At 30.4% G+C, this 24,560-nt stretch overlaps 1 protein-coding gene across 1 annotated transcript in view; it reads left to right on the top strand.

The window, feature by feature from the left end:
* Positions 1-880: 880 nt before the first annotated feature.
* The window catches only part of Ptp36E (protein tyrosine phosphatase 36E), a 148,706-nt gene continuing 125,026 nt past the window's right edge, over positions 881-24,560 (top strand). The window contains exon 1 of the mRNA XM_087163636.1: positions 881-2,503. Coding sequence (XP_087019762.1) covers positions 2,267-2,503 — 237 coding nt within the window. The 5' untranslated portion in view covers positions 881-2,266. The remainder of the gene's footprint in view (positions 2,504-24,560) is intronic.

The raw sequence follows: 24,560 nt of genomic DNA, 5'->3' as shown, positions 1-24,560 counted from the left end.
CCTTGTATTTTAATTTATCGACAATTATAACATATTATTTATAAAAATATATGAAATGAAATTTATCAACTAATTCATTGACTATTTCTAGTTTTTAGAGATACTTTTTTCTAATTTTTTCCTTCACCTAATATTTTAATTTATCGACAATTATAACATATTATTAATGATATTAATTGAAATTTATCAGCTAATTCATTGACTATTATTCATTTCTTTCTTATTGTTTATGACCAGATGAAATTTTTTCTAATCTTGATTGATGAGAGATCAAAAATCTTCATTGGTGACTTATTTTACCGATTTAGTCATAATTTATCCACCCAATTTTAAGTAATTTTTCTCTAATCAATCATCAAATATGCTTTATGATTTACTCTCACATACGAAATATTCTTTTTCACGGATAATAAGAATATATTACTAATAAAAATCATATAATTCGATTTTTACCGACTAATTAACTGACCAATTACTTTTGCAATTATTTTTACTTTTTACGACCACATAAAATTTCTCTAATGATTATTGATAAGAAAACAGAGGTCTCCGTTGGCAACTAATTTTAGCGATTTTTAACGATTCAAATTCAAAAAATTTTTCTCTAAAATATCGCTAAAATATTTATTCTCGTTTTTCCAATACTTCTATTTGCAGATAATAATAATATATTATTCATGAAAATTCGACTTTTATCAATTAATTCAGGAACCAATGTATATATTTCTCTTTCCTTTTTTTTTTTTTTTTTTTTTTGCGACCAGATGAAAACATTTCCGCGAGCATGATTGATGAGAGATCAGAGGTCTCCTTTGGCGACTTATTCTAGCGATGTATTTTCGATCCCGGCACCCTTTTCGACCACCACCAAAGCTCCTCCGAAAGGATGCGAACATTCCATTTTCCCCATCATCTAGTCATCTGCTTCTATCTCCATCCGTCTCAGCTCTCAATGCATAATATTCTTTTAAGTGCCCCCACAAAAATAATGCGTTTGGCGCCGATCCATGGTTTTCAACAAATCTATTTTTGAGCAGATTTTTCTAGTTTTACACACGCGCACCACCCTCGCAGATATTTTTCTTTGCATCCACTCCCGCGAGATGAAATTCTTCCCTTGTTTTGCTCCGGATTCTCCCTCAGACGGTTGTTGATCCGTAGAGCACCTGGTTTACGGCCGCTTTTCAAGAATTCTTCTAACGTCGTTGGAGTCTTCCACGCTTTAACAGTTGATCACGGATTAATGAATTATGTGTTGTTTGTTAAATTGCACGACTCAGCATTATTCAACATGTGCAATAATAAATTCGATCGATGCGTTTTATTAATTTTCTGCAAACGATTTTTGTAAGCGAAAAGCAGACGATATTTATAATGCAAGTGAAAGCGAATTATATAGATTATATTTGGAATAATTCTTATTTTTTACTTGAAATTTAAAATCGTCAAGAGCTTTTTTAAAAGCAAATTGTGAAAAAAAGAATTTTTTGTTGTATGTAAATGAGAATTAAATAAGACTAAAATTTTATTTCGAGGTTTGGTGTAAAAACAGAATAAATTTTAGTAGTAAACTTCTGATTTCAATTTATTTAAGTGTAAAATCACTATTTTTATATGAATAGATTTTGTATTGCTGATGTTCGTTTTAAAAATTAAAATTGTGAAAGCAAGTTAAAATCTTAGCAAACAACCACGTAGTAAGTGAAGACGATTTTTGACAAGTTTTAAGCCTTCTTTTTAGAAATAATTTAAACTTTTTTAAAAACGAAAACGGGAACAATGGACATTCTTTAGAAATATACCCCTTTATAAAAATTTGAATTAGTTCGCAATAGGAACTAGATATATAACCCTGTTATAATTTAAGAATTAAAAACTACCTAAATACGATTGAAAAGCGTTCTCTATCTAACATTAAAATCAAAAGATTGAAAATTGTATTATTTTCATGACCAATAAAATGTTGATAAAAATGAGATCATGAGAACAACGATTAATTTTTAATTAAATCTATATCTTTTCATTTTCATTTGTTTGAATTTGAACTTGTAGAAACTGATATGAAGTAAAGGCAAAGAATTATCTTCCAATATTAAACAGCACTGCAATTACTTTTGACTTAGAACAAGCAAAATACTTAGCACAAATACTTTTTCTTGATACGAAATTTTATTTGAAACAGTGACCTTAAATTGGGTCACCTTATGTAAGCTAATCAAATAAAGAAGACAAAGTGGAGTCCGGCAAGAAATACCCGGGCTCAACTATGGGTAAAGTGCCTAAAAAGAGCCGGAAGATGTTCTTAAAACGGTCATCTTCCGGGACAGTAACTTCTTTCAAAAAACTTCAACTGTCTCTTTTGAATACTGATATTATGAGAAAAGCATGCACTGGACGAGCGTCGTCTACCTTGTTGCCAAAGAAGCCCATAGAACTTTCTAAGTTTCCAGAGTATATGGAAATGACCAGGAAATATGATGTGATTTTGAGAACTGAATTTCAAGTAAGTACTTTTATCTTATCTATATGTTGTCGCTAAAATTCGAAAGTCGTTAATGCATATTACCCAGATTATCAGCAAAACGACCAAGGTGATCCGTTAAAGTACGGAATCAAGTGTTTTCCGCAATTTACCTGGGTAATGTGCGCATTAACAGTTTCGGTATCATTAAAGTTCAAAAATTTGTTTCGCTCAGTTTATCAACTATTTTCTTGACCGATTGTTTAATCGAATTTATTGTTTGACCGAAAAATAAATAAATGATACTATTTTAGTTTCCATCAAAGTAATAATATTTAAAATTATTTTCTATTTTGTATTATACTTTTTAAAGTAGTTGATTTTATTAACTGATGTGTAGATTTTTCGATTGCAGTATATTGATTTTTTAGATATCTCAAAATAAAATAAATAGCATTATGTTAGTTTAATCATACAGAAATGTTAATGTTGTCTTAGTTCTTATTTTCATTTTAACAATTGCCTATATTATGTAATGTGCAGATAATCTAGTTAATTTGCAGATTATCCAGGATTTCGAGAAATTTTTGGCACTTTAACGATGCACCCCAGTTATTCTGCTCATTCGTTAGATTATCAGTAGAATAACTGAACCTTAGCATTATACAGTATAGCGGTTAGTGTAGTGTTTAGCGTTCATCACTTTAGCGTTAACAATGTTTATATTTTTAAAATATCTTTTTACTCTGCAAAGTTCAACACGAAATGCTTTGGGTGAATTAATTCCAAAAATTCCTACCCGAAATTAATTTTATAGAATATATGTCTAAACCTGTTGCAATTTAATAACATTACAATTTAATAATACTACAATTAAGGGTTCTAAAAATGTGTTACTAATTATCGAATAGTTTTTATAGTTAAGTCTAGTCAGTAATTTGAATGCCGATGAAATTGATGTGTGCTGTTATTACACATTATTATTTTAAAACTATAGAAAATTGCAGTGTTAGAACGTGCGTTTGAAAATGCAAAAATAAGTGCGACAAAAACTAATGATTTATAATAATAAAATGAACAGTTTGTCTGTGTGTGTGTTCCCCTCTTATAACTCAAAATACATTTATTCTATCTTCCTGAAATTTGGGCAGTGGCTGCAAGGGGTAAATTTTGCCCCAAGTCTAAAACTTATTCGAAATTCTTAATTAATTTGCTCGGTAGATCCATATGAAACGAAATTTTTTCATTACCTTAGAACAGAACTCGCCATTGATAGAAATGAGACTGCTGCAGACGATTTTCTTTCTTTTAAATATTTGAAAGATTACATCAGTAAGATTTGTTAGCTTATAGCTTTCATAAAAAAGGAGTTTTTGTTGCACATTCTTTAATATTTTATTATATTTCGGTCATTATATCAGATAAACTTAGAGCCCCTGAATTAGACAGGCCGACTTATCATATATTTTTGGAGCAAAGAGCTAACATAGGCACAATACTAACATAACGTTAACTTGCGAACTTGTTTGCTCCAATATTGCTTGATAGGTCAGCTCTGATAGTATAGGAGCCTTAGATAAACTCAATAATGAACACAAACATGATAGCGTTGGCGGATTACGTCATCAAATCAGTATTTCTAAAGTTATTTAAAACCATGCAATTATTTTGTTTTCAGTTATGTTTTTAAAACGTGACTCTATAAAACTAAATAATTTGAAATGAAGAATAATTCAAAGAAAAAAGTAATTGAAATAAGAAAAGTAATACGTTATGCATAGAATAGCAAAATTAGTAATGAACTGGCACTAATTCTTTTACGAGAAATGTAAGAAAAATCGCCACATTATTATTGGAGCTATTGATGCTTAATTAATTTTCGTAATTGGCATAACTACTATTATGGTAGTTGGCTAAGTTTTAACAGGTTCGAAATCTTCAAATACAGATAAAAGGAGCCGCAATGGATCAGGGGATAATAGAGCGTTTGCCTTCCGATGAGGTGAACCGGGTTCGAATCCCAGTCGATACGAATTCTGCATCCGGCTTGCACCGACCACAGTGCTGATGTTAAATATCCTCAGTGGTAGACGGATCATGGGTTGGAGTCCCCTCGCAGTCAGGCTAATCGTGAGAGGTTCTCGTTGTCTTCCTCTCCATGTAACGCAAATGCGAGTTAGTTCCTTCAAAAAAATCCTCCACTAAGGCAAATTTCTCTCAATACTTGATTAAGGAGTTCCCTTGTCTTCTGGATTGGGTTCAAAATTACAAGGCTACGTAGTTGAAGATTAGTAGTCGAAAACCCGAAAATTGGGTAAGCTGTTCAACGACTGCTACAATATACATATTAGACTATTCGATGCCTGTTGAAACTACGCCAATGTTGGGAAGAAAAGAGGTTTGAGAGAAAAGCTGTGAAAGGAGGTTTTTTACGATCTCTCTAAAAGTATAACTACCACGTGATTGGGGTAAATTTTGACTATCATGAGTTGGCCTCGAACATCAGCGGCATGCCAAATAATTTTAAATGGAGTTAATCTTTATTTCGATAGAATGAATTACAAAGAACGTGTTTTGCTTTAATTTATAACGTAAAGTAATAGGGAAGGGTAAATTATAACAATGAATTTAAAAAATTCAACTATTTCAGCTTCATTAATTTTGCTGGTAGATGTCTTTCAGTTTTTTGCAAGATTTCGTAGTGTTAGATCCGACACGATATTAAGAGGTATCTTATGACTTTTGTCACCTCAGTCTATAATGGATAATTCATGGGTAATACGTTTAAAATTTTGTTGTTTTCCAACATTGATTCTCTTCTACATTGCAAATTATTATTTTTTTGTGTATGATATGTTTTACTTTACTTTATTTAGTGTAATATGTTTCAGCACCTGACTATGTTTCGATTTCTGTATTTACCATAATAATTTCAGTATTTGATTACCACATTCTGATCTTAGAAAAAAAAAGCAATTATTTATAAATTATAAAATTACCCCTGGTGCTTCTGCGCTGTTCCTTGTAAAGCACGTGTGAAAAAGCTAGTTAAGTTTTCGCATGATGTCGTAGCCCAATGGCTTCAAAAAATGAAACTACATGATTAATAAATCTATTTTGGCGACGATTTTGGTGAAAATTTTTATAAAAATATTAAGCATGCATATAAAAATATTAAGCACGCGTGGCAATTCACGCAAATCAATAAGTTTTTACTACATTCTGATTTAAGAAAAAGCAATTATTAAAAAATTATGAAATTATTCCTTCAGGGGCTAATGCTAACGACACTTCTGCGCGGTTCCTTGCCACGCACGTGGGGAAAAGCTAGTTAATTTTTCACATGTCACAAGCCGAGTAGCTTTTTTTTGTTTATTTATTTATTATTTTAAATTTTTTTTTTTTAAAAAATCACTGCTCTGAAAAGCATTGAGCCACATGCTTAAAATTGACTCTGTATGGCAAGTCCTTGTAAAAATAGTTGCAGATGGGTTCAGATGAGCATCCATTACAAATCAGCATGCGCTTATACTGAAGAAAAATATCCACATATAATCAAACGGTGCAACCCGTATAATATTAACCTATGAGATAATTATAAGAGTATGTGATTTTATCTAAAAAAATCATTTCCAACCTAATTTTTTTTGTAAATTCTACAATAGGAAAAAAAAAAACAATTGCAATAATAATGAAAAAACTTGCTTGAAGCGCTGAAAAATAACTTTTACTCCTTAAAAACAATCTCCTTAGGTTGGTTACGATAAAGCAGATTTATACCAACCTCAAAACAATCTCAAATTTAAATAAAAATTATATTTCGTCTCCAGTTCCATCACTATAGTTATGTAATTGTACAAGAAATAATTCTTACTAATGAAGCCAAATATGCGTGCGATATAAACTTTTGTAGCAACACGTACAACACACCTGCGTACAATTTTTATGTTAGAATTGAAAACTAAGCTTGTAGCTACTTGATGCACGAATTACAAAATAATTTATTATTTACTGATAATGCAAATTTCCGGCATTACATTTTACCAATAATGTGAACTCCATGCTTGATAATGAAGATTTACTCTTAAGTTAAATTTCTATCATAACCATGGTAACAATTCCTGGTATGATTATTATATTATCTTACTCATGAAGCTAATTCCCTACACGATCCTTAAATTTTATACACGATGTAAATTCTGGTTAATACCATTATATTTTACACATTATGTAAACTCCTGTCATGAACTGGTTAAAATTACTGATATGAATATTACATTTTAATCATTATCTAAATTCCCGACAGGGCCCTTATATTTCATTCCTTGTGTAAATTCCTGCCTTCATAGTTTACCCATAATGTCAATTCCTGAGGAGCACACTGGAACGAAATCACATTTCATCTATAAAAAATCTCAAAAAATTAAAATAGATTAATATTGAAGCATTTCACGGCTTTCAACTTCCAACTGTTACAAAATATATGAATAAGGTTCATTTTCTAACAGAGTTTAAAATATTAGTAGATGATCACTTGAAAGAGTCAGACTTTTTGACTTTCCAAAAAGTATTAATTAATTGTTATTAATTAGTTGTTTGATATACCACAAAATAATATTAAAATGGCTCTATGCATTGTTGGAAACTTTTAAAGCTACATTTGTAAAAAGGTTTTTTAAATGTGTTTGTAAAAAGTAAACCAAAGCTTAAAATAATGGGCACGAAATTTCATTTTATTTTATTTATTTTTAAATTTTACTGCATTTTATACTTTCTGCAGTTTAATTACGAAAAAAATTGCAAACAGTCATTTTTAGGAAAAAAACGGAAGAACTATTTTTGCAAGCATGTACTTGTATTTTAAAGACTAATTATGTCTTGAATTAGGTTCCACTATTTGCAAAATTTAAAAAAAAAGGTATATTTAGTATTTAAAAGAGGTTACCAAAAAACACTCAATTTAATGCAGTTAGTGAATTTTCTTTTAAATTCATAAGTTAAACTATATTCAAGCAAGGGGTTTTACAAAGGATATTTGCTAATCTCAGCGGCATAGAAAAAGTGTACTAAAAGCATTAGAATAAACGGAAAAATTTTAAGTTCCGAAACAAAACAACACAATTCTAGCAAGCATCTAGGTCTTATTGAACTATTTCCATGTCCTGGTTGTCAAAACCATTTTAATTCATATTTATTAAATGAAAAGATTCAAATATTAAAGTACACTCGTTGCCACTATTGGTAATATTGTTTAAAACATTTTAAACTTGATAGATATAAAATAATACTGCGGATAATGAGTTAAAAAATCAATTTTCTAGCGCAGAGTTAGCAACCATGAGGTTATATTCCGTCATTTAAAGCTTTAATGAAATAACAATTAAGGTAAGCGGAATCTATTTAAGTTTGTCAGCACTTTATAATATAAATGCATGACTTCCTGGAGTTACATGTACAGTGCACAAAATAAAAATAGGAAAACTTTAATTACTTTAGATCTTGTGATGGAATTGGCATATAATAGCATGATAGGATAATTTTGTTGTTTCTAATCATAATAGGATAAGCTAAGCTCGCCGGCCATTGGCTTTTTACGAATTAGGTCAGAAGGTGCACCTTTCGTTTGATAAGAGAGCACCGCAAGGGTGAAAGTATGCCTTAGCTCTGAACCCCACGGATGAGTGGCAGCCCCACTCATTCGTGAGGCCATTTCCTCAATTTAAACGTTGATCTGAATGGGAAGGAAATTTTCTCCATATCCCTGTTCCTCTACCGAACACAAAATGTTTGACTCAACAGATTTTACAAGCACATATATCACATGTACGATATATTTGGCGAGTTTTACAGGAGTCGAGCATTGAACGTCGGCCGCTCCGGACCGGAGCTCGATTCTCTAACCACTGGGCTATTACGGCCCGAAGCTAACTTTAAATATGCTAATTAATTCGTACAGTTAATAAATTAGACACAAAAAGAAACTTTCGCTTCATTTCTCTCGCATACATCAGCTTTATATAAAGTAGGATTTGACTCAGTTTATTTCTAAAAGTATTTGCTATTTTTGAATAAATCTAACCGGTTACTTTGAGTTTTGTCCGTTTTTGCCACCACCTAAAAGGTTGAATAATCAGACAGATTCAGCATCTCATGCTCTTAAAAAGTTACTTCCAACTTTCATTCTAAAAGCTATTTTTAAAAACAAAACATTGGATGAAGTTGAGTTTTATACACGGGGCCGGAAGGAAGCGCTCCCAGCCTTTTCAAATCTCAAGTTGTAAACACTCACTCGAAAGCGCACTTTTCGAACAATCCAGTTTATGGTTTCCGCGTGGCATCTTAATTTTTTTATATTTGATAATTATTTTATTTTTCAATATTCAAAATAACTCTCTCTTTCTCTCTCTTAAAATAACTTAAAAAAACAAATTAATACACATTAAAAGAAACTTAATGCATGATAATATCCGATTCATAATATCCAGAAATTCAGGAGCTATTTCCTTGGCAATGGAGAAACCGGTTTACTTAAATTGAACCATTTAAATTCTTAATTACTCAGTAAATATTTATATGAATTTTCATTTTAATGTAAAAATGAAATTTAAGAAAACAATTTGCACATTACCAGATATAATATTTCACATTACAAATGAAAGTACATAGTTGAAATATTTTAATTCTAACTCGATTCATTATGTACAGAAAAAGACAAGTATCGTATGATTGTTTTGGGGATTTTCATAGGACAGACTAATGCCATGATATAGTAAGCATAGAAAATACAGTTATCTTTTGTTGTTATTAACACAAAAAGTTATAATAATATTTAATAGCAAATTATTTATCTATTCTTTATGCAGCAGCATTAACCAGTAATTTTAATTTATCATCTCTCGTTAAAATTATTCTCTGTTATTTTAACACGTTCACGCCGGGGTGACCCACCGGTGGGTCACGCTAGATTGTCTCATCTTGGCAGCGCACCGAAGTAAAAACTGGTAACAAATAAATTTAATTTTTTAGTTTTTTTCCGGGAATAATAAAAATCCATAACTACCAATTATTTTTAACGGATACAATTTTTATACTGAATTGCTTCTTCGCCGTGATAAATTTCCTTACAGAAAATTGTTATTGTTGAGAATAGATTAACTCCTCCCGAATATTATCTAATATTGAAATAGATCTTCTACCAGTATTTTCTCTTTTCCCGGCGTGAACGTGTTAATACAGTTTATATTAAGTGGTATTCAAAATTAAAAGCTCAATACTTTAAGTGTGTGTTGTTCGTTGATAGATAAGGTAGAGATGAACCGGGTACCCAGCCAAATTTTCAATACCTGGGTTGGTGAGCAAAGCGAAAAGGGGATAAATATACTTGTATTTATTAAAAAAGTCAAAAGGGCAGTTCTTAAACGAATAGGCATAATATAAAAGATCAAGAAAACTTATTAAACCAACAGAATTTTTTCACCTTTTTACGTACGAGAACGATTTTTTATAATTTGAGCGGCTTTCCGTGTCTCAGAACTCTCCCATTCTCTTTCAATATAATAATTCTTAAATCAATGAAAGAGAAAGATTCTCATTCTCGCAAAAGCGCTTCTGGCAACGTTGGAATTGTTTGAAAAATTTCATAAGCCAATATAATGGATTACATTTTGGGCAAATCTGTTATATAAAAATCTGTTAAATCTGTTATAGCGGAAGAATTCTTAAACTGGGAATTCTTCCGTGACAGTAATTATGCATGGTTATACATTTAAGTTTCTTAAGTTGTATTTAAACTTGGTAAAGAGAATTTCGAGGCACACAATCTCAACTTTTACTCTTTCTGAGGATATTTTCCCCCAGTGATAGTAAAAGGACAATTGAATTATTATTATAAGTAGAAATATATTTTTCTTTTTCAGAGTTTAAACGCATAAACTTGCTGAGGCGCCAACCATTATGGAATGTCTGTTATATTTTATTTAAAGTTGTAGTTAATTTATAAATATAATTTCAAACATTGAATTTTCTAGTTTATTTAAAATGATTCTGATCATCACTATCTTCCAAATAAATATTTAAAATAAATATGTTATATATAAAATACACGTTATTCAAATGATAGCATGTTTAAATTTTGGTAAATGACTAAAACTGTTTTTACCAATAATTGTATTTCTATTTATTATCTTTTACCAACCACTTAAAATATTCATCCTCGGAAAAAATTATGAGAAAAAATTAGCATAAATTTGTCAACTTGTTAATATTTAGCGGAACGCTCTTATTTGAATGTTTATAGAGTGGTAGTAAGTTTTATGATTTAACATTTTATTATTGATGTAATAAAGTAAACTAATAACGAATTTTTCCGCCATTACATGCAAGCTGCTTAAATATATACATAAAATCTATTATTCAGAGAAGTCAACTTGCGCCGGACAGCGAATTAATGTTTTCGAATGGCAGTCTGTTTATGTATGATTCTAGGTTTAATAAGTTTGATTTCTAAGATTTTTACTCATTACTACTTCGAAATAATTCAAAGGCTTATGTGGTAAGACACTTTTTTACAGTTAAGCCAGGGGCTCCCTAAGTAAGCCGTAACGCCAGCCAAATGCTGTCCGTAGCGTGGAGGTTTCTGGTTCGAATCCCACCATGATCCTAAATGCATTCTGCTTGATGTTCTTCACTGGAATGTTCTATCTGTTCTTCTACTTCACAAAGGTTTATAAGCCTAAATTGAGCACACAAACCGGCAAATAAATATGTAATTTCAATAAAGCTACTGTTAAGCAGTGTTGGGTGTTTTAAAAAGTTGTCCAAAAAAAAAAAAAAAAAAAAAAAAACCGAAATTCTTCGAATTTTAGTTTGTATTTCTCTGCCGTTTTTTGAAATATTTTATCGAATCCGGAACAGTTAGCTGTGCAAGAAGTTTTTATGTGCGGGTAAATTAAGTTTAACTAAAATTATTATTTCTCTACCGCTTTAAATATTTTGTTGAGTGTGGCTGGTATTGAGGTTGCTGGTTTAAAAGCATGTGAAATTCATTAAGAGCGTCGGATTTCTTGAGCTATATACATATCTTTGGAATTATTAATGGATGTGATAAATACGAATGAGCATTTCAAACTTTTTCTACGTTTGCAGAAAACTAGTATAAGTTTTTATTAATCTAAAATTCGAGAATTTATGTTCCCCAATGGGAATGTGTTAATAGTTCATCAGCCTCAAATCAAGGCTCTTTAAAGTCTCATTTATCATGCTTAAGTGGATTCACTTAATGATATCTTGATTGTTGGCTGAAGAGCATACAATTAATTGTATTTGAAAGACAATGGAGTTGTAACTTTTTTCATAGCAAATAAAAAAAATGCCGCCAAACAGCCAAGATTTTTTTTTAAACTGTCACCAAATACACCGTGATGCTTTGATATATTAGAGTTAAAACACTAATATATCAAAGCATCACGGATTTTAATGTTTTAACAACATTGAAATTAATTTAAAATGTAAAAGTAGTATGAAATGCATAAAAATTATCAATAATACAAAAAGTAGTATGCAATATATATCAATAATATAAAATGAAATATAAAATGCTTACCAATAATACAAAATGTATTATACATTGTACGAGTATATCAGTAATATAAAATGTAATATAAAATGCATACCAATAATACTAAATGTATTATACATTGTATATGAATAATATAAAATATGGAATATAAGATGTATAATTTATTCAAAATCTAGTACACAGGCTGCATTTACGCAAAATGTAGCATACAGGGTGTATCCCGAATACAAAATATAGTACATGAAGTATCATTATTACGAAATGTATAATGCATCATTAATACAAAATGTACTGGACAGAATGTATTCAAAATCTGTTATACTAGGTGTATTACTAATATAAAATGTAGCATAAAGGGAGTATCATTACTTCAAAATCTGTTATACTAGGTTTAAATATAAAATGTAGCATAAAGGGAGTATCATTACTTGAAAATCTGTTATGCTAGGTGTATCACTAATATAAAATGTAGCATAAAGGGAGTATCATTACTTCAAAATCTGTTATACTAGGTTTAAATATAAAATGTAGCATAAAGGGAGTATCATTACTTGAAAATCTGTTATGCTAGGTGTATCACTAATATAAAATGTAGCATAAAGGGAGTATCATTACTTCAAAATCTGTTATACTAGGTGCAAATATAAAATGTAGCATAAAGGGAGTATCATTACTTGAAAATCTGTTGTGCTAGGTGTATCACTAATATAAAATGTAGCATAAAGGGAGTATCATTACTTCAAAATCTGTTATACTAGGTTTAAATATAAAATGTAGCATAAAGGGAGTATCATTACTTGAAAATCTGTTATGCTAGGTGTATCACTAATATAAAATGTAGCATAAAGGGAGTATCATTACTTCAAAATCTGATATACTAGGTGTATCATTAATATAAAATGTAGCATAAAGGGAGTATCATTACTTCAAAATCTGTTATACTAGGTGTAAATATAAAATGTAGCATAAAGGGAGTATCATTTCTTCAAAATCTGTTATACCAGGTGTATCGCTAATATAAAATTTAGCATAAAGGGAGTATCATTAACATAAAATATAATATATAGGGTGCATTATTAGCACGATGTAATTTACGGGATGTATCATTAAAACAAACGAGCGACATGATGTAATGAGGCAAATATTTTTCGTCAAAGACGGTTGCTAAAGTAAACGGCGTTTGCATATTTGCCAACTTATGTGCACTTCAAAAAAAGTTTTTTCCCTGTGGCAGTGAGATATCTATTAAAGCGATATTGCCAGCAAATACGTAAATCACCTATCTCCAGCATAATTCACAAAAAGATAATTATATCCGGTATTTTTTGTGTATGTTTAAACTATTTAAATGTATTGGTAAATGTAAAGTTGATTGAATCAAATTTGTTAAAAATGGAATCAAGCATCAATTCAAAAATTTTCAATAAATATTAAAACGCAACGCAATAAATATTAGAATTTAGTATTAGAAGTTGGTAGATATGCGATTTCTTTAAAAAGCTCTATCTACTTGGTTTTCTTTAAACTAAACCATAAGTTTGGAGATAACTGTTTGCAGTGTTCTTGAAGCACAATTTGAAAACCTAGCGTGTAACTAAAACTATCATTAAAAAAAACTTGAAATTGTGCTATATATCGAAAACCATTCAATGTTATATTACATGATACTAATATGATTTATAATTACTTCAAATTTTTTGCACTGCGTTTTAAATTTAATTAATGGTATCAGAAGCATTCACTGACTATGCGCATTAAATACTGTAAAAGATAAAAAGTTTTGAAATCTGATAGCTAAACATATTTTTCTTTTTATTAAAACCTCTTTTTTTAACGACGGATTAAGATTTTTGTCTTTTTTATGTACAGTGTGGAAAAAAAAACGTAATAACTTTTGATCTAATAGTAGGATTTTCACATTCTACGACTCAAATCTTATTGGCTCGAAGAATGGTTTGAAAAATTCGCATGGATATGCTTATAGATATCAAGATGGAAAAGAGTAAAACTGGTAGGAAAATCATTGCCTTGTGCCTTGCTTTCTGGAAGATAAATATATTGATGACTACCAAGTTTTTTTTCTGTTACAACACATGTATAGGGCTGTTTTCTTTACCACAGAGAAAGCAAACAGTGATGGATAGTTTTTAATTAACCCCTTGGGGACGGGTGATTCAGAAAAACATTCGTATAAAATCAGAATCAAGCTGTAATTAAATAAAAAACGGTAACTTAATGCAGTCGTTACTAATTTGATAGACTTACTTTGCTTTTACTTTAATTATTGTTAGTTTAATCATATATATAATCGATGTTAATTCAAAGTATAACTAAATAGTTTTATTTTGAACAAAGTAATGGTGAATTAAATAAATCAAACAATTATAACTCCGCCCACAAATAAACTGCTAAAGAAATACTTTGTTTACCAGTTTTATCTTTTTACCCTGATTGATACGGTTTCATGCTGTCACGTATTTGTGACAGTCGGCGCGAAAAGGTTAAGAGCTGTAAGAGGTCATTCAGCAGGGTTCGTACATACGCAATTGGAAAAAAATTAATAACTGGTACAAATTTTGCTATAAAGAAACTGAAAATTTCTCAATATTAGCTTCCAGTATCGAAATAAAATTCATTGCACGCCAACTTCGGATATATGCATTTTTACTTGTAGAAAATAAAATATTCTAGTAGCTACAACAATGATAATATATTGCTAGCACTAGTAATTTTTTCCTGGTGCGCGTGTGCGCTGTTCTAATCTTCACGAAAACCAACTAAAAATGAAATCTTTCTACTACCAGTTATTTATTTCGTCCCTTTTTTATCATCCCTGTTTGGTGCAATATTTTACACTTGGCTTAAAAAAATTTGTTTTAAATAAATTTACCAGTACTAAATAGGAAAAGTTTCTACATGTGCATAAGAATCTGATAGCAAATGTTCTACTTTGTAATTAAAACACATAAAATGTGTCTTAAAAAGCCTTAATACCTACAATAACTAAATAGTATGAAATAGATAGGACTATATAATTTTGACGTTTTAAAATTTATAGGATATTTTTTCTTTTTAAAAACCAACTTATTGCCATAAAAATTTATAAATAAGTGATCAAAAATGAAAACAAAATAATAATTTATCGCAGCAAAAATTACAAGTGGATGGAGGTTTTAAAGTCCTCTTGGGCCACCTCCATTGTGAATCCAAGATAGAGCCCTGGGATTGAATGGTGCTCGATTCAATCCCAGATGATTCAATTCACCATGATTGAAGGCTGCCAACTTTCTCTGCTTTTTGGAAAAATTTCTTCTAGTGATAGTTTAGTATGTATGGTAATTTGTTTTGTAAATTTGATTTGAAATTATTTTTCCTATCACTAAATAAAAATGATTCAAAATAAAAATGATTCATTCCGACTTGTTCCTGTTCTTTCGTGGTGAAGCTTATAATAAGTTGGCAAAAATTCTGAGAACTTTAATTTTTAATCGTCTACCGCTATATAAAATATTTGGCAAAAAAAACAAAACATGACAGTTGGCAGCCCTGAACATACACGTACAAAAATAAAGATGTTGAGATAAGAAATTATGTGAATTATTAACCCCTTGGGGACGGGTGATTCATAAAAGCATTCGTACAAAATCAGAATCAGGATGTAAATAAATAAAAAATGGTAGCTTAAATGTAGTCGTTGCTAATTTGACAGACTTACTTTGCCTTTACTTTAATTACTGTTAGTTAAATCATATATATAATCAATGTTGATTCAAAGTATAACTAAATAATTTTATTTTGAACTAAAGTAATGGTGCATTAAATTAAATCAAACAATTATAACCCCGCCCACAAATAAACTGCTAAAGAACTACTTTGGTTACCAGTTTTATCTTTTTACCCTGATTGATACGGTTTTATGCTGGTGCGTAATTGTGCGTATCAGTCGGCGGGAAAGGGTTTATACTTACGGGTATCGGGAATGAATTCAAAAAGTTGTAACAATAACTCCTTGTTGAGTTGCCTTTAAATTACTCAAGCAACACTTTATTAGTATATAACTACACAAACAATACTGCTAACAAAGAACACAAGGCATAAGCAATTAACTAATACAGTGATTCTCAACCACTGTGCCGCCAAATATTAGAAATGATACAATAAAAATTATAATGCTTTTATATATATATAGGGGAGAGTTGGATAAAACGGGATACCATTATTGTTTATATTTACTACGGAATATCTGTTCAGGAAAACCATACATTATTTTTTTTGTAGCTACAACATTTATCGAAGTACACAAAAAAAAATATTTTAAACTTATTTTACTGACTGTGAAATAGAAAAAAAAATTAATTTCCAAACTCTTACATATCCCGTTTTAGCATACCTGGGTTGGATAAAACGGGATAGGGTTTACAATGTTTAAATTTTTGCATATATATAAATATAAAATTATAAATAATGCAAATATATTAATAATATTGTTTATACATAAAAAAGCTCAAGTCTTCATCTGAGAAATACATTACAATTAGTTCTAAAGAAAGATGTGAAATCCAGAGTCGAAAATTAAATGCTTAATAATGAACGTTAATAAACAAATTTTGCATTACTATATAAAAAGACTAAATTTTTCAAAAATATATATAGCTAATATAAATAAGTTGTTTAAAAAGCCTAGGCCTACATTATTATATGGCTATTTTAAAAGGTAATAATCCAACAAATAAATAGGTGGATAAAACGGGACATAAAAAACTCTATCCCGTTTTATCCAACTCACAAGTGTCCCGTTTTGTCCGACTCCGACACTTTTTGAAACAAACATGGCTGCTGCCTAAATATGAAAAGAAAATTAGATAGACTGCACATCAAAATATTGGTAAATAAATGATTAATTAAACTTAATACTCACCTGAATTTTATTCCCATATGTGTAGGCAGTACAATGTAAAAAGCAACGCACGTAAGTATAGAAAATGGCTAAAAAATAGAGTAAAAAAGTTCTGAGACTTATAACTTTCTATCAAATAGTGATCTCGAGGCGGGACGCACCGAGAATGATATAATCACGGTCGAATAACACGTTTCTGTCGTTGTCCACAAGATAGCTGCAATAGTCTGGTCCCAAGGCGACGTATCCCGTTTTATCCGACTATCCCGTTTTATCCAACTCTCCCCTATATATATATATATATATATATATATATATATATATATATATATATATATATATATATATATATATATATATACATTTTAGAATTTTTCCACGCTTTAACTGCGTGAACACCTTTGTCGGCAATTGTCTTCTCTCTGACAAGTTTAAATTGTCTTTGACAATTTAAAAAATGTTGAAATAAGTAGGAAATTTATGATTATTAAAATTATTAATTAACAAAGGAAAGCAAGCTAAATATTAACTTTGAAACGGAAATAAAAGCTAATCATTAAAGTAAGCTATGCAATTAATAGTTATAAAAGCAAATTAACAAAGAATAGCTAACAAAAAAATAAGCTAACAATTAATAATCAGCAAAAAAACTAGTTAACAGGAAATCACAAAAAATAGCAGTTAATAGCTATAAAAAACAAGACAACAATTAATAATAAGCAAAAAAAGAAAAAAAAACTGTTGCTAACTAATAAAAAATTAGTCGAAAGAAATAATTAATCCCTTAATAAATGTGCTCTTGTAGCACATATTTTACTTGACATTCAAAATTATTATCACAAACTATTTAGCACAGTGTAATAGGTAAGTAAACAGCTTTTAAACTAATTTTTTTCATTGTGTGCAGTCAAATTTCAAAATCGTTGAAAGTGTGCCGCCCCCCCCCAAAAAAAAAGACTGAGAATCACTGAATTAATACATACTGCCAACTAATACGAATTTCGCAAAATATTTCACAGAGTGGTAGACATTTGAAAACCAAAGCTTTCAGAACTTTTAATAATTTTGTCGACATTTTAAGAGCCTAACCACGAGAAAGCTAGATTATCGATTTACAGATTTAAACATAGGATAAGGAGAACCTAGCCCGGGGGGATATCTGCTCCTTCATCGAAATTTAATAAAATAAAATAAGGGAAGATATGGTGGTTGAGAAGCTTATACGTAAGTAAATTCAGATATAATTATAATAAACATGATAAATAATGAAATGACACTAAGTTGATATAGAAAGAAAATAAACTGGGTCCAATGAAAACTATATACAATATTTGCATATATACCAATGATCGAGAAGGGATGAGAAATCAACGAGCATCTCGATTCACTGCATAACTCCCTCGCCTACCCCCCGAAGGGCTTCTATGGCGCGGAATTATATAGTTCATCTTGATGTGTTGAGAAATTAATTGGACGGGGTTAAAGTATTTTGATAATACACCATCATTAACCCTTTGGGGACGGGTGATACATAAAAGCATTCGTACAAAATTAGAATCAGGATGTAAATAAATAAAAAACGGTAGCTTAAACGTAGGCGTTGCAAATTTGACTGACTTAACTTTGCTTTTACTTTAATTATTGTTAGTTTAATCATATATATAATCAATGGTCTGGTCTAGCTGGGCTCCTGAGGCCAATAATAGCCCTTTTCCCATTCATCCTGTAATGAGAACATAAGCAAAAACAATAGACGGATTAACATAAAATGCAACAAATAATGGCACATGTTAAGGTTATATAATCAATACCTGCCAACCTTCACTCCTTCCGAGAATGGATTTTCAGAGTGGTTGTAAAACAATAAACGAAAAACAATCTGACTCAAAAATATATTTATATTTCGATCCCGTTGAAATTCACTTGCGCAAACATTATTATGCTTTTATATATTTATTGTAATTATTTATATGTAGTGGTGGTCAAACTCATTTATAATTATCATTATAATTCAAAAAGTTAATTGGAATAACCTGTGTTTTGCTACCACTTTAAATATGAAAATAAAATCTTTGGGAAAATCCGGAAGAGTTAAGTAATGGTGAATTAAACAAATCAAACAATTATAACCCCGCCCACAAATAAACTGCTAAAGAACTACTATGGTTACCAGTTTTGTCTTTTTATCCTGATTGATACAATTTTATGCTGGCACATATATGTGACACCATCTCCATTTCATCTCACTACTCCATACCTGCCAACTTTTAATCCCTTTTATTATCATTTTTCCCAGTGGCATACCTGTCAACTCTTCCGGATTTTCCGGAAGATTTTATTTTCATATTTAAACTGGTAGTATATATATTCGATTTTTTTCTTTTATAAACTTAATTTTTAAATGATTTTGATCAATGATTTTGATGATTTTTTTAAATTAAAACTTCATTTTTAAGCAAACAAATACGTTGTATTTGAGAAAACTTAAGTTGACAACCATGATAGTAACGCATGTTAATATATGTGCTTAATTTTTGAAAGAATAGTGTTGATCAAAATCATTTAAAAATTAAGTTTATAAAAGAAAAAATAGTATATATTTACTACCACTTTAAATATGAAAATAAAATCTTCCGGAAAATCTGGAAGAGTTGGCAGGTATGCTACTCTTCATCATCGAATTACAATTACAGATGAATCGGTTAATGAATACCAGCGCACCGAGATTTATATGATATCTACCATTCTAACATATATATGTGACAGTCGGCGCGAAAGGGTTTAAGAAAAAGAGAGTTGCAGAACTAAATTTGTTTTATTGTCATTAATTAAAGATTTGATTAATATCTGGATCTATAAAAAGGATGCGTTCAATTTTTGAAGATAATTATCATATTTCTCCATTTTTAGAACATTATATATCGTATTGTTTCTTACTAACCAGGGTGCTCCTATTATTCTTCTTAAGACTTTGTGCTCGAAGATATGTAATCTTCTTATTTGTGTTTTTGTTAGCGAATCAGAGGCTAAGGAGGCATAACATAAAATAGGACGAATACACATGATGTAAATATGCCTCTTCGTATTTAAAGCCATCTTAGAATTATGCGACAGTATAGGTCTGAGTGCCTGATGGCAGCCTCAGCTTTCCTGATTACATTGGTGATGTGCTGGTTCCAGTTAAGGGTGTTCATGAGGGTGATGCCTAAATATTTGGCACTTGTAACAATAGGAATTTCGTCTTTAAATAAAATGAGTTTAGAGTTTCCTTTAATGGTTTCTTCAAATCATGATCATTGTGATTTTTTTACTTAGAGCACCAATTTTCGATGGAATCTATTTGATCTTGAATTTTATTTATAACTCCAATCGGGAAAATTGATTTTGAGAGTCAGAAAGTTGGATTGAATTGGTTTATTGGATTTACATACATTTGCAGACTTGTGTGCTGAATTTAGGCTTATAAATCTTTGCCAAATAGGAGGACAGACAGCACAATACAGAGAAGGACAGCACGAAGATACATCCAGGATAACGGCGGGAAGTGGTGGGGAAAATAAGTTTAAAGGAATAAAAAATAATGTATTAAAGTATATACTTAACCACCACTAGAACAAATTTTTTTATAAAAAGCGTAGAAAGTTCCTGTTAATATGCAGGGATGGGACAAATGAATAAAAACGTAATAATAAGATTGTAGAAACGTAATAATTAAGATGATTCATAAATAGCAAAAATCGATAAAACGACACTAAAATACTTTTATTGTAAGCATTTGCAAAGATTGTTTTTGTTTTAAATACGAATAATTCGCAATGCAATTTATGGTTGTGATTACGATAAAATAATTTATTAAATAAGGATAAGGTAAATTCTTTTTCCTTTTTACGTTTTTAGTCGCCCGTGGCATCCCTAAATGTATCTCTTTCATGTATGTTTGAATAACAGATTATTTTCATGGTTTTAAAACTAAGACTTAAACATTAAAATATAAATGTTACTACCATTAGGAAGAAATTTCTTTAAAGTTCTCTGACAGGATTTTCCGTACCTACATGTGATTTTAGCTACATATGATTTATACCGCGGTTTTTACCTGCTAGATTTAGAACTGTTCTGTTTACTCAGTACCAGTCGCGGTTTGCTCTCACTGATTCATTGTATCTGATATGACTCAAAAGAGATAAAACAATGACAAGTTTTACGATTAAATATTTAGTTTGACACACACAGTCTTTTAATCTAGCAACTGTAAGTAACATCATAACATTAGGAACATCAGAGAAAACATTTCCTTGGATTTGTGACAATACAAGCTTTTCATTTAGCAGAAAAATTAGATAGAATTTTGTCACACCACAAATACTTAACATTTGTCATACTTTCAACCAGGATGGCAATGTTTAAGTAGAAATCTCTGTACTTCCATTGTAGAAGCGCTTTCTTTAAAGAACTCTTCCGTAAACAGCTTTTAAGAAAACAGCGAACTCTCAAACAAAATATTCAAAATTTTGTGCTTCAGCCAAAATAAGTTTGAGTGTTTGGCATCAACTCAGTAGTAAACTTATCTCAATTGAGATTCAAATATTGAGCGGATATTATTAGGAGAAAAAGTATAGATATATAAATTACTCCCAAAAATTATATCTCAAACTAGTGAGAAACTAACTTGTGTAAAGGTTATAAGACTGGTTATAAAATAGAATTTTTACTTAATGTAGAGAAAAATTGTATGTAGATCAGGGTTTCATGTATCAGGGTTCTCACTACCTGAAAAAATAAACAAGTGGTAGCTAAGATTTTTCAAGACTACTTATTTTTTGCTTAAATTTAGCTTTCATATGAGAATTACTAAATTATTCCAACGGTATTTTTTGCACCCATATGTATTTCCTTCACGTTGAATGCCATGAGGGTCACTGGTGACCGTCACTGAATTTGTTCGTAGTGCCACGGGGGTCACTGGAGACCGGCGAAAACAAAATTAATAGAAACACATAATTCGAGTAAATTTTTAATTTTTTATACTATTATCGTTACTAAAATGGTTTGAAAAAATTAATGCAATATAGAAAGCACAAAAATAGTTTTATTTATATACACAGGGATACCAACTTGTTTCGGACAGCGACTAAATATTTTCAAGTGGTTGTTAATTAATTGTGATTCTTGGTTTAATAAATTCAATTTAGTAGATTTTTATCCAACACTATTTCTAAACAATTTGTAGGCGTATGTAATTCACCACTTTTTTCAGTTATGTCATGCTATTTGATGATAAATAGGTAAAGGGCCATTTTATGATTTCATGGCCTCAGGTGCCCAGCTGAACCCACCAGACCAGACCAGATATGTCATGCTAAAGTTTTTAAAAAACTAGCAAAATCTGTCATATTTGCTAATTTAGTTTGTAGTTATTTACCGTTTAGCCAGACGGGCAAACCATGTAAAAATAGCTTGGTATTCAGCGTGTTAAACTGAAAATATAGCTTAAAACACCTAGATATATCTCACTTTTGCTACCACTTTAAAAAGATTTCAAGATTGTACCAAATTTATATTTTTCAGCGAAACATGTTAATCAGATTTCAATAAGTTGTTCGATATTGATATAATCCGTGAAAATTCGGATTTCAGCCCAATTACCGCCTTTTTATGCTCAGACTGCATACTATCAAAATACTATTAACACTTTACCGACCGGTAGCGGTTCGAACATACTATGCCCTTTCACCGCCCGTTCAGCTGCAGATCGTCCGTAGTATTTTATTTAATTTAGTATTTTTCAGTTTAAGTCATTTTTTCACCACTAAATATCAAAAATTATAAGTATCATGTGAAATGCAACGTTGCAGCAATATTCTGCTGGATACTATATTAATAAGTGGGCGTAACTATCCTTCTCTTACGAACTCTACTATATAATTTGCCACCACTTTATTAAAACTTTTCCAGAAAGCGGAGCAGTTGGCATCCCTGCATGCTGAATTGGTGGAAAACGTAGTAACCACAGATCGGTCAAAAGTCGATTAATCGACGACCGGTGGGTAAGCGCTGGGGAGCAAACGCTGAATAATCTACGGCCGGTCGGTATACGATGAGAACAAAACGTCGATTAATCGACGGCCGGTCGGTATGCGCTGAGAACAAAACGTCGATTAATCGACGGCCGGTCGGTAAAGTGTTAACTTTATCATACAACTCTACTCAAGGGGATCTCCCCATTCCAAAGATGATTTTCACTTCAAAACTAAAGATTTACTTCTTTAAGGACTTGATTTGTCGTTACAACATACTACAACTTCAAAGATATTTAGGACCTCCTTAGAATACGACAAAACAGAATCGATGAATCAGTTAGTGGCGCTTCGCTCCAAACGCCGAGATAACCCCAATATCCAGCATCCAGAAACATGTTAAGATGAACAAACTTAATATAAGCGATGCTACACGCGACTAAAAATGTAAAAAGTGGACAGAAATCAATTAATTGTTGTTTATTTATTATCTCTTTCATTATTCAATCGTAAATACCATTAAAGTTTACATTTCAAATTATTCATATTTAAAACAAAAAATATTTTTCATGTTTATATTTAATAGTAAGCTAAAAAAACATGCTAGGAAAAGTTGCCAATTTTAGTCTTTTTTAATAAAGATTTTTTGAATTTTTAGTCGGCTGTGGTAACTCTGTAATACGCTGTTAGCGCCCAGTTTAATATTCATAAACTAGGCTCGTACTGTCCTCAAGAAATTTAGAAAATGGTAGCAAAATTAGAAAAACTACAATAAAATAAAGTGTACTTTAATAAATTTCTATTCATCGATATGCTTAACTTTTAAAAAAAATAAAATTACATTGTCGCGAAATCAGCATAATAGATCCTATAATTTTCAAGTGAAAACTGGTAAAATATGCGTTCTTATTAATACCACTTTTTACATTTTCTAAGGACAGTAAAAATCCAGATAATAGAAGATTTCTTTCTTTTTCTTTCGATAGGTAAATAATTGTTTCATCGTTAGAACTTACTTAGAATCAAAATGTTAGTAGTAATTTTATTTATGTATGAGGCTGCGTCTAATATTTTCGGTATATATATATATATATATATATATATATATATATATATATATATATATATATATATATATATAAACTTACATACATACACACATATGCAAGAAGCATTTGTCAATGAAATATGGCACATAGCATTTCAAAAGTTTGGCCTGCCTTGTCCTAGTTTTTATCCCTAAATAAAGGAGGAAAAAAGTGTTCGAAGTTTTTGTATAAGAAGCTTTTGTACCTTTAAGGGCTTTTTTCTTTTTTGGAAACTGAAGTTTTAGCTTTCGAACTTAAGTTTTATCAGTAACAGAGGGAGACTTCAGAACAATCATTTTATAGGATGATAAAAAGAACAGTTTTCATTCCTGTAAAAGCATTCTTTTTCCAAAAAGCGTTTTTTTTCTTTTTTTCCCTAAATCATTTCTTGAGGAAGAGCAGCACGTGTTACGAATATTTTCAAAAACAATTTTCCTAAAGCTGAATGCAAGTAATTTTTGAATATGACCGAATGTAATATTCAAGAACAATGGATATACTCAAAAAAAATCTTAGGAGC

Source organism: Parasteatoda tepidariorum, chromosome 5 (genome assembly GCF_982258835.1).
Source record: "Parasteatoda tepidariorum strain Cologne lab strain chromosome 5, Ptep-v5.0, whole genome shotgun sequence".
In the NCBI taxonomy this organism is placed as follows: Eukaryota; Metazoa; Arthropoda; class Arachnida; order Araneae; family Theridiidae; genus Parasteatoda; species Parasteatoda tepidariorum.
The sequence above is the reverse complement of the archived record's forward strand: the minus strand, read 5'-3'. Positions and strand labels throughout refer to the sequence as shown.